At 38.0% G+C, this 12,280-nt stretch overlaps 1 protein-coding gene across 1 annotated transcript; it reads right to left on the bottom strand.

Moving 5' to 3' along the window:
- Positions 1 to 10,369: 10,369 nt before the first annotated feature.
- Positions 10,370 to 11,993, bottom strand: LOC145073590 (large ribosomal subunit protein eL13z-like). Its single transcript, XM_079020132.1, has 4 exons — positions 11,885 to 11,993; positions 11,652 to 11,782; positions 11,362 to 11,520; positions 10,370 to 10,489 (listed from the first exon to the last, which is right to left on the bottom strand). Exons 1-4 carry the CDS (start codon positions 11,991 to 11,993, stop codon positions 10,370 to 10,372), a joined length of 519 nt encoding a protein of 172 aa, XP_078876258.1.
- Between the last annotated feature and the right edge of the window lie 287 nt (positions 11,994 to 12,280).

The following is a 12,280-nucleotide window of genomic DNA, read 5'->3' on the forward strand; positions in this document are numbered from 1 at the left end:
TTGGAAAACCTCAAAGTTTTTGTGAGCAGCATAAGCCAGAAATATTCTAACAGATTCTAGCCTAGCTACTGGAGCGAAAGTCTCTTCATAGTCTATTCCTTCCTCCTGACAGTATCCCTTGACCACCAGACGAGCCTTGTTCCTTATGACATTACCTTCCTTGTCCATTTTGTTCCTAAAAACCCATTTAAGACCAACAACCGAAGCATCTGGAGGAGTTGGAATGAGTCGCCATACTTTGTTCCTTTCGAACTCATTCAGTTCGTCTTGCATTGCTTGAACCCAATCAGAGTGATCGAGGGCAGTGTTCACTGTCTTCGGTTCAACTTTTGATACGAATGAGTTAAACATACAAAAATCAACCTTTGAAAATAAGGATGTCTGTTTTGCCTTCAGTTGAGATCGGGTCAGAACCTTTTCAGATACATCACCAACTACTTGAGAGATAGGATGATCTCTGGTCCATTTGGTAAGAGGAGGGTAATTCGGATCAAAGGTTAGGTCTAGTTCAGCATTGATCATTTCTTCCGGCTCAGATTGGCTATCGTAATCAAACGTCATATCCTCATGCTCCCCCTCAATTGATGAGTCTTGAGAAACATGAGGTTCAGGGGTTTCTTGTGGTGCTGGACTTTCAGACGCTGAAGCACCTTCGTTTGGAGGCGCATCCTCGGTTGGAGAGGCACCTTCGGTTGGTAAAGGACCTTTGGTTGAAGATGTAGAGTTTGGCTCCCCCTGGACTTGTGAGCTTCGCTCCCCCTCGATTGAAGCATTGTTGGATGGAGATTCATCAGTGGGCAATTCTCCTTCATGCATTCTTCTTGCAGCATCTTCGACAATTTGCTTCATATGATCAACTTTGTTGTCAGCTGCACCTGCTTCTGAGAGAGAAGCTTTTTCCGGTTCGTCAAAGAGATCCATAAACTTCTCGTATAAATTGGCGATTGAGACTGTGACTTGGCCAGTTTGGGGAAAGATTTCCCTGGCAGTGTCTTCTATGGCTTGTAGCTTCTTGACATAGCTATCGTCGAAGGTCACATAGTATGTCTCTTCAATCCTTCTTGAGCGTTTGTTTAGGACCCTGTACGCCTTGGATGTGAGTGAGTAACCCAGAAAGATTCCCTCGTCGGCTTTGACATCAAACTTGTTGCGGTGTTCTTTAGAGTTAAAGATGAAACACCTTGAGCCAAACACATGGAAAAATTTCACATTGGGCTTTCTGTTGTTTATTATCTCATATGGTGTGAGCGTGAAACGCTTATTGAGATAGGACCTGTTCTGTGTAAAACAAGCAGCAGAAATAGCGTCAGCCCAAAAATAAAGAGGTAAGGAAGCAAAACTTAGCATAGTTCGGGCAGCTTCACACAAAGACCGGTTTCGCCTTTCGACTATTCCGTTCTGTTGTGGTGTGTAGGGAGCTGAGAAATTGTGACTAACTCCCTTTTCTGCAAGAAACTCTTCAAACTCCTTGTTCTTGAATTCGAGACCATTGTCGCTCCTGATGTTGCGAACGACCTTCTTGAGCTGGACTTCAATTTGCTTGATAAACACTTTCAGCTTTTGAGTCGCTTCAGATTTGAGCTTTAGAAAGAACACCCATGTAAATCGTGAAAAGTCATCAACGATAACAAGAATATACTTGCTACCACCAATGCTTTCGATAGATGAAGGACCACACAAATCGATATGAAGCAATTCTAGTGGTTCAACAACTTTTGTGTTGATTACGGATGGGTGCCTTTGACGACTCTGCTTTCCCATTTCGCATGCAGCACACAAATGCTCTCTATCGAACTTGAGCAATGGAAGACCCCTAACATGACCTCCAGTGACAAGTCGGTTGATATCTTTGAAATTGAGATGAGAGAGTCTTCGGTGCCACAACCAGCTTTCGTCGGATTGAGCTTTTGATAACAGACATATGGTTGGGTTTCCTTTGATGGGTTTCATGTTCAGAGGAAACATTTCACCCTTTCGCTCTGACTTTAGAATCACTTTCTTTGTCTTTTTCTCTATGATTTCAGAACCTTCATCATCGAATGAAACTTTGAGACATGTACCTCCAACAAGCTGAGATACACTGATGAGGTTGTGTTGGAGTCCTTCCACATAAGCCACCTTCCTTATTGTAAAGTCACCATTCGTTATCATCCCGTATCCCTTTATGGTGCCGAAAGAGTTATTTCCAAACTTAACGTTGCCACCATTTGCAAGAGATCTGTATTCCCTGAGCTCCTCTTTCCTTCCTGTCATGTGACGCGAGCACCCACTGTCGATGTACCATTCTTCGTCAAACTGCTCGTCACTTATAACCTGCAAAAATTAAGCAGATTTAGGAACCCAAAGTTTCTTGGGTCCATGTGAGCTTTTCATGGGAACGGGAGTAGTAAGAGAGATGTCAACTAGATATGTTCGTTTTATTAGAGTTGTTTCATCTTTCTTTTTAATGGTAAAGACTTTTATTTTGTTAGAATTGGGTGTGTTCGTTTTGGACTCTGGTTTGGATTCATTGGCCTTCTGCTTTCCCTTTTGTTCAGCTGATGAATGAGGTTTTTGAGAACAAGCGGAATTCGTGTTAGAGCAAGATGGAGATGAATTGGAAGAACGAGAAGAGTTAGAATGAGAGGTTTTGGAAGGAGAGGGCTTCCTGGCTGGTGACTCTAGGGGACCCGTTTGCCTTTGATCATTGGTGGGACTGACCTTAGAGTCTTGTTCTCTTTTGACTTCAGAACCGAACCTCTGCGTTCGGTTGGAGTTGTTCTTGGAACCGAACCTTTGGTTTCGGTTGAAGTCCTTTTCAGAACCGAACCTTTGCCTTCGGTTGGTATCTTCTTGTGAACCGAACCTTGGCTTTCGGTTGGTATTTTCTTGTGAACCGAACCTTGGCTTTCGGTTGGTATTTTCTTATGAACCGAACCTTGGCTTTCGGTTGTTGGAACTTTCAGGCTTTCTTACAGGATTGTTTTCATACTTCAGATTCTTGTCTTTGTGTGAATAATATGCATCCTGGGAGTGCCAAAATTGTTTCCTTTCAGAAAGGTTTTTCCTGTATCTTTGGTTCCTTTCTATCTTCTTATCCCTCATCTGCTTAGGTGGATGATGAACGTTCGCCTTCGTTTTTGTTGTCACCTTGGCTGGGTCCTTTTGAACTTCAGGAGTTTTACTTTGAGCCGAGGGAGCAGAGGGAATATCCGAAGAAGATTCAGTTTGCATTGAGGAAGTGGAAGGAATGTCTGAAGAGGTTTCACTTTGAGCTAAGGAAGTGGAAGGAATGTCTTCTTATGCTGATCTCCCATCCTCCTGAGGAATATCTTTCGTACCACTGGTGCTTGGCTCACTGAAATTATCGGGCTTATTCAATGGTTCAGGTATGTATCTCCCTTTTCGCATCCAGGAAGTTCTTTCAGATAGGCCAACTGTTTCGTTTCCATTATCTATTGGAGCTTCCCAGAAGTACTCATCACATCCATCTGCATTGTCTTCGTTTACAATATCTGTGAGCTCAGCTGTTTGATGTTTGGTTACTCCAGTCACTTTGTATACTTGATTCGGAGTGGTCCTGACCTTTTGATACACAACTGCTTTTTCTATTAATTTCGGGGACTTTTGTTGGGACAATCGAGTGAACTCCACAGAGTTTTCAGAAATTAGGTTTTTGTGGTTTTCAGTTTCGCTTTTAACAAATTCTGAGCAGTCAACCGTATCCTCTACAGAAATTTCACTCATGTTTTCGTCCTCGTTAAGCTCAGATGCATTTTCAACATCGATTTTATTTTCTGAGCTTACGTTGGCATTTAGAGAGTCAAATTTTTGCATGGTTTCGGTTCTCAGTTTAAGTCTGTCATTTTCGTCCAAAAGATTTTTGAGCATGTCCTTGTGGTCTTTGGATTTAATGAAGGACTCAATTTTGTCCAGTCCATACATGTAGGTCGGATTGACATCATCAGATGATATCACACTCTCACAATTGTAGGCTTCGGCATCGATTTCATCCTCCTTAAATTCTAGGAAGGGCAAAATCATGCGATGGATCTTTTGGCCTATCTCACAATCCAAGTGAAGTTGAGTAATATTGGAATATAAACGTTTAGCTATTAAACAAAAAACATTTCGTTGTTTTAACAATTTCAAATTTTCTCTCTGCAAATAAATGTTTTCGTCTTTAACTTTAACTAATTCCGACTCTTTTAACTCAATCCACATTCGCCGCTCCTCCCTCTTCGACGCCACCCTGCTTAATTGATCAGTCAGGATAGAATTGGTGACTCGAGTTTGAGTTAAGCTACTATCTAAATGAGAAATTCTTGTATTAACATTTTTTAGTTCTTTCTCATATGAGGATGAAGGTACTTTAGAAGAAATAAAAACATATTGTACCTTCTTTATCAGTTCATCGAGCTCATTGAACTGCTGGCTGAGTGGTTTGGCCGTAAAGCACATATCCTCCTGTACCTTCGGTCCATCGCTTCCTCCATCGGTATTGTATCCCCTCATTTGAGATACGTCAGTCACCATGAAGCATTTTCCACCACTGCTTTCCTCTTTAGCCACATACGCCTTTCCATGGGTAGGCTTCCTCACTTCTTTATCTTCTGAGTCAGTAGACCAAACTTCTGTGCTACCGAACTCATCGTCATTAACCGAACCCTGCACAATAAGAGCATTAATAGAAGGGTTAGCGGTAGACTTCTTCTTTCTCAACTCATCCAATCTTTTCTGCAGCACGGCTTCCTCATCATTTCCATCGTCCTTTTCAGCCATCTTCTTAAGAACACAGTCCTTAGCATAGTGATTCTTGCCACCACAGTAGAAACAGCTTACTCCGGAATCGCCATCTGCCTTCGGTTCCTTCTTGGGTTCCTCAGCCTTCGGTTCATTGTTCACCTTTTCAGAGCTATAACTCCCCTGCCAGTTTCGGTTTTTGTTGCTGGGGAATCTCTTCTTTATGAACCTCTTAGGATTGGATACCATCATGGCATAATCCTCAGTTGTGAGGTCATATTCCTCCAAGTTCAGCTCTTCATCCTCCATCACAGCTTTACTTTTAGATAGGAGGGCCAACGAACCAAGACTAGAAACAATGTTCTTCTCTTGAACCACAATCTTCTCTTGGGACTTTAGAATACCCACTAGTTTCGCCAAAGAGTATGATTAAACTGCTCATGGGCTTTGACTGTGGAAACCACTGCTCTCCATTCAGATATCAGTCCGTTCAAGAAAGTAACCTTCTGTTCGATGAGCTTCCTTTCAATGTCGTGTTTGATCATCTTGCTGAGAAGATGATTGAAGCGATCAAACGTCTGGGTTACCGTTTCTTCGGCTCCTTGCCTGAATTCTCCAAACTCAGATAGAAGCAAGGTTTGGATAGAATGTTCAAGATCTTCGTCTGTGGAATACAGTTCGCGAAGTCTATCCCATACTTCCTTCGCCGTAGTACATGAGCTGACCAGTCTGAATGTGTCTGACTGAAGGGCGAATCTGATCAACCTTAACGCCTTAATATTACACTGGAATTTGTCTTTTTCATCTTGTGCAATATCCTTCACGTCCTTAAGCAGATCGTTGTACTCTTTTTGCGTCTTAATTATTCTGGATGTTGCAGAATGAGAAAACGGTCCATTGATGATGGCTTCCCAGATGAGATAACCATTGTCCTCCGATCCAATCACGTAATCTTCAAAATGGTGTGCCCATACTTTATAGTCATGGGTGTATAAGATTGGAATCTTTGTCGTCGAACCGATGCTGTTGGAAATATTAATTGGGTTTGATTGCGTCGCGTCCATTAGGATCGTAAAAACCTGTTCAAAGATCAGACTTGTAATAAAGCATATTAGGGCAAAATAATAAATATTAAGATACGTCAATTAAGATGACGGCTCAATAAATATCAATGATTGCGGAAAACCCTAATGGAAATCTTTTTCACGGAAAAGATGTGTATCGATTACACAGCCTCCTGCTCTGATACCAATTGATGGGATTAAAATAACTTTTAATCTATGAAGATCGATTAGATCTAGAACAAGTATATGAATGTAAAATAACAAGAACGCAATAATAAGAACAAAACAGCTTGAATCAAACGTGTCGAATGATTAAATAAAATCCTCAGAAGAGCTCGACTAAGAACATCAACTGTAGAGGATTAGAAGATTACAAGAACGATTAAAGAAATATATTGTACGCTGTATGAATCGCTATTTCGATAATCTCAGCAATCTTAACCTAATATGCATGCAAGCATTTAACTTATATACAATGCATAAAAGGCTCACGGTTGGACAGGCCCAAACCAGAGAATACAAGGCTAAACTAACGAGCCCAAAAGACGCAACATCAAACCTATTTTCAGCCCAACAAAAATAAACTCGATATCTATGGATAAAGTTGTAATGGCCGAAACGAGGTTTCTGAATATATATAGAACACCCAAATCTGACTTCGTATGAGGAAGTTATGATTTTCTGAAGTTTCGACTTGGCAGTATGCAGCCCGAATACTCGATTTGAGATCGAGCGGTTTTTAGCCAAAACAATCTAAACGAGAATCGAAGATCTCGTTGTTAGTAGCGAAACGATGAAAAGTTAGGCGAGAACGGACGTCGGACGAAGAAGTTATGAATTTATAACGAAGTTTTCCTGTCCCGACCTACTAAAAATAAATAATAGAAATAAAGTCAAAATTAGCCGACGGAGTCTAAACGAAAGTTGTAGAGCGTAGTCTCACCTACGCATGGATATAAAGAATGTCAAAAACGGAGCTTGTATGAGGGAGATATGAATTTTTGAAGTTTATTAAATAATTAAAATTTAAATTTAAATTTAAAATCCGATATTATCCGAAGGGGAGTCACCGGATTTATCCGGGTTACACCCAGCATACAGCGAAGCGTGACGACCCTCACACTTGAGTTCTCCGATGACGTAAGCACTGACGATTTCTGAGGCGTACGCCCCGCGTACTCCGAAGTTACGCCCAGCGTAACCCCGAAGCTCAGCACCTATAAAAGGGCATGCGAGGGCAGCCAATTTCCTTTACAAACTTCTTCCTTTCTCTCTAAGTTTTGCCTCGTTTTGCGTGCCGTTTATACCCCAAAGCCCCGGTATTATTCTCGAGCCCCGAAGCAAGTTCCGAAGTCCCGAGGATCCTGAGAAGTGAGATTTTCGAGCCGAAGCCCTGCCCGCGAGGAGCCCGGTTTTTTTGAAGATCTTCCATATCTACGGAGAAACACTACTTCTGCAAGTCGTAGTGCTGCCCGATCATCTTTTGATCAACTGAGTGTGTAGTCATTTTCTTCTAACACATTATTATGAAGTATTTTATACGAAATATGTCTTACGTGTATACTTTGTTGATTATATGTGTGAATGTATATTCACTTTCTTCTATCTCATAGATCTGATTTATTCTCTATGAAATACGTGTTATGTGTGTATGCCTCATCTGTTATGTAGAAAAATGTATTGATCGAGCATGCTATACAGGTTTTAAACTTTGTATAAAAATGTATATTTTTATCTACTAATATGTTGGGTGGAACATGGGTAGATAATTGGTGTGTAATAAACAGATGAGAGGCCTCAATGTTGTTGGTGTTATTCTAGTCATTCAGCAGAGTATGGATGACGACCACGGACTATTCTAAACAGTCCTGTGGAACACTAGCAGGCTCATAACCTGTAGGTGTTGTGAACGACGTGTTCACCGGTGTACTCTATCCCCCACATGGTTGCTTTTAGGATATTTATTGCTAAGGAAGCCCCTTTGCAGTAATGTCTGTCCCGATGAAAATCCTAGATTAGGTCCCTTATAATAGATGTTGTTTTAGGGACGTAAAGTGAGGATAACGGGAATGGGTAATCGGGTTATTGTTGATTGTTGAATTAAATATAATTATTTATTGTGGGTTGAAAACCCTACATGCTCACCAGGCTCCCAAACCTGACCCACTCAGTTTATTTGTATTACAGGAAGTGGCGCAAGGGCATAAGATGGATGAATCATCAAGTTGTTTTGTTTACAAGTCTGTATATGTATATATTTGTTGAATGACTTGTAATGTTATCGTTTATGCTTTATGGTCTGTATCGAAACATGACATCCTGATTTTGATTATGAAATGAAATTATATTTATTTATGAAATGTTTTGATAAAGGATCTATTTTATCATGTTTTGTTTCTGGGAAAAAAAAAATAGAAAACTAAAAATAAATAAATAAAATAAATAACTCTACCTGCGAACGTACAAGTCACTAAAGCGTACATATGTTTTAGCGACTTGTAAGTTCTCCGATGGAAAGGTAAAATCAAAGATGGCCTTAATCCATCTACCATTTTGATGACTATATTTGTAATTTGGGTTTTTTTTTTGATATTTTCTACAAGGTAATTAAGGGTTTAGGCTATTTTTGTAATTTTGTGTATAATAAACTAATAATGTTATCATATTTACAAATGTCATTCTAACCAAGTTCTAGCTATGAGGGCAACCCAAAAAGGACTTTGCTTCTAATTACAATAATATACCAATTTAGGTATGATCTTAGACACATTAATCCAACACTTCCACCATAAGTGGCACACCAAGGTACAATATGTCGCACAAATGTACCAAGATGGACCACCTTGCTTGAGGGTGGCATATCTTGAACAAGAGTAGTGCATCCTCCTTCAAAGATGGCACACCATCTCTTCAAATGTCACATCAAGCTTCCAAGTGGCACATCCAACTTATAGATGACGCATATACCTCCTAGATGATGCATCCTCTTCTCGAGTGATGCGTCCACTCCAAAATGGCACATCCTTGAATCATGGAGCATCAGTGATACTCGATTCCCTTCTTAAGTGTTCCACTCTCTTCTTAGAAGCTCCATTCCTTTCTTAGATGATCCATTCTTTTCTCACATGATCCTTTCCTTTCTTAGATGCTCCATTGCTTTCTTAAATTTTGTGTTCCCTTCTCAGAGGCTTCATTCCTTTCTCAGACGCTTCATTGCCTTCTCAAGAGCTCCACGTTCATTTAGGTGCTCCATTGAACTCCAAATGCTCAATTTAAACCAACTGTTCCATGAGAATGCTTCAAATGCTTAAGTCACATATAACATGATCATTTTACTTTTTCAAATGGTAGTAGTAATAAATTACAATGTGCTTATTGTCCTATTATAATGGTTGTGGGTACAAAAAGAATGATACAAGTTGTTGTGATCATTTGAATAATGTATGCAAAAAATCGCCTATCTAGATTGAGCTTCAAGCCCACAACTTTAAGGGAAACCACATCTAGCTTCTCATTATTTATACCAAGAAAATTCCTAGGTAGAATGTGTATTAAATATAGTAGACATTTTAGTATTGTTAAGGATGAGCGATTTAAGGATTTTGTATGGGAAATTGATCCTATGTTCAGATTTCGATTTAGGTTGATCGTTGCAACACATTGTTTATCAATACACCAAGAAGAGAAAAGGAATCACGAATAGCTTTAGAAAGAAACAAATTGTGTCTCTTACCACGGACACATGCACATTACACGTTGATTCGGGCTACTTGGTTGTACATTGTGAGTTTTCCAAGTGAAATGAAGAAATGTAAAATAAAAATGTGCTTGTTTGTCTATACTCTACACATATATACTTTATGAGTTTATGTCCAGTTTTGAATGAGATTTTGCAAGAAATGGGAATGTATTTTCTTCCCCTTTTTAAAAATTCAAACTTTATGGAACCCTTTTTAAAAATTCAAACTTTATGGAACCCATTTAAGAGCCATGTACATTACTTGTTGTTACTCTTTCATGACACTTCCTATTACATGATACTCTTATACTTTGAATTATAGAACGCCAGATTATCAACAATTGTGCATGTACATGTTATCTTTAACAAAATTTTTGAATTACAAACTTCCCACGAAACTGGCAATGACGACATTTAGAGTCTTGTCACTTATCCTACATCATGAACGGAATGAAATATTCTAATGTGTTACAGGAGTTTGTAAGAAACATCAATATACTTTATGTTTTTTCTAGATTTCAGCCATGTAGTGGTAAAAACTTTAAAAATTAAATAATGTGATTCTTTCTAAATTTCACAAACAAAAAGAATATTTGTTATGGGCGTTCGTATGATTAGCGAAGCAACTAATTCAAAACAATTAAACTCAAAACCAAATCAACCACAAGGTCTCCAAAGCAGAATCTTTAAACATATTTAAAAATAAAAATAAAAATAACACTGAAAAATATAATTTTGGTTATTATTTTTTTTCTTCCTTCTTGGCCTCTGCAGCCCTCTTGAGGCGAGCACCCAAGTGACGTTTGTTTGTTCTTTCAACACGAAGTTTAACATAAGCATTAAATTATTTCATCTCTTTAGTAATCTTCACAAGTTCAACAACTGGCTTCTCCCTCACAATCGGTAACACATGACCTTGCACTTGAGTAGCATTTGCAAGCTCCTCAGGTGTTGAGTCACCCGCCTATAAATTCAACAAACTTGTTTAATAATAGAAATTATAATAATAAATGTTCGCTAACTTAATAAAATAAAGCAACAAGTAATTACAAATATGACCAATATGCTGTCACAAAATGGCCACTTTTGAGCAATCATCGCAAAATGGGTCATTAAGAAATTACGTTATTCCTTTTTTTTGGCAAAATTGCTTCATCAATGTCTCCATTAGAATGTTTAATAATAATGGGATTTGATCATTAGTTATTAGAACAACTTGTTAAACAAAGGAATTTTAACAAAATTCATTATATGAAATGAGTGATAATTTTGAAATAAATATTCAAATGATGATAAGAAACTACTCATTTTGGTAATTTTAGTGAGTATCCCATCAAAAACATGCTAGTTACTGAAATTGCAGGTTAAGTGGTGTGACGTACACCGAATGACACCTTCTGTGAAAGTAACAAAAACACAACCTATTTCAGAAAATATACCATGTGAAAGTGAAAGTACTTGTTTACAAAAAAATTGTTCTGGTTTTTTTTTGGAAAATGACAATATCATTTCTGAAGAAAGAAAAAATCAAAGGTATTTGTATTGGGAACCTACTCATAAAAGTAAATTTGAAAAAAAAAATTAATAATAATAATAATAATAAAGTTTGCAAAGTCTATTTTACAAAATGAGTGGTCATTTTGAGAAAAATGTTACAACACCACCTTTTTTGACAATTTGATGATTATGCGATAAAGCAATGCTTTGTACCCAAGTTGTATTGTTATTATTATCAGTATCAGTTTAATAGTAACAGATATCCATAAAACAACATTACTATCTTTCAGATAGAAAAATGGATTAAAAATTAGAAATTTAATGATAAACTAAGTTTACCTTAGTTTTCCTTGTGCGCCTTGGGAAGATTACTAGCTTAGCCTTAAAGGTTTTTAGCCTCTGGACATTCGCTTGCAAACCTTCCAAAGAGCGGTTCCTACGACGATGATCTACAGCAATACCAATTGTTGGAGCAAGTTTCTTTGGAATACCTGCACCCTGTTTTTACAACTACTATCAGAAATAATAAAATAGCATAGCAATCTACTTCTTCATTATATCATCATCATCCTATTTGTTTATCGAAAAACTTTTTCTTAATTAAACATTGAAATGTTATATATTATTACCTTCAACTCTTCAAGAGAAAATCCACGGCCCTCCCTAAGTTTCATGTTGTATTTCAAGGTTTGACAATGAACCTGAGGACGAAGCGATCCAGCTGGCCTTGGAAATACTTTAACAGCCTTTGCTTGGCTGGCTGTAATAATCAATAAAATTAACTTAGCTTATGATCAAAAATCATAAAGTAACAAGTAGCTTACTATATGAGTATATGTATATGATTTCAAAGAAAAGTTACCATTGCGTCTCCTTGTTTTATGGGCAGGTTGGTTGAACCATGTCTTCACATAGTTCTGCCAATGCTTCTTGAAATGCCCGTTTGGGATAACATTATTATGCTTAACCATCACTCACTACTACTCTGCAAATACACCATCAAACTATCTATTTTAAATCACAAATTATCTCCAAATTTAATTAATCAAGTAATCTCCATTTCTATTAATTTATCTTTCAGGACGTGTTTGGCTTAGCTTTTAAAAGCTCAAAAGTTCTTTTTCAAAAAGTTACAAAAAAGTTAGGAAATCCTTACTTTTCCAAAAAGATGTTTTTCCTTGTATTAAAACTCCAAAAGTTACTGGTTTGCCAAACATCTTTTTGTTTTTTTTTCTTTTACAAAAAGGACTTTGGCTGT

This window comes from Lactuca serriola, chromosome 9 (assembly GCF_051521515.1).
Source record: "Lactuca serriola cultivar US96UC23 chromosome 9, Lser_US96UC23_V15, whole genome shotgun sequence".
Classification (NCBI taxonomy): Eukaryota; Viridiplantae; Streptophyta; class Magnoliopsida; order Asterales; family Asteraceae; genus Lactuca; species Lactuca serriola.

Excerpts from the sequence above, each read along its gene's own strand:
- LOC145073590 (XM_079020132.1), bottom strand. The coding sequence starts at position 11,993 with ATGGTTAAGCATAATAATGTTATCCCAAACGGGCATTTCAAGAAGCAT. Across the intron at positions 11,521-11,651 it reads TTTCTCTTGAAGAGTTGAAG|GGTGCAGGTATTCCAAAGAA; the intron begins GTAATAATATAT and ends TTGTAAAAACAG. Across the intron at positions 10,490-11,361 it reads GGCGCACAAGGAAAACTAAG|GCGGGTGACTCAACACCTGA; the intron begins GTAAACTTAGTT and ends TTGAATTTATAG.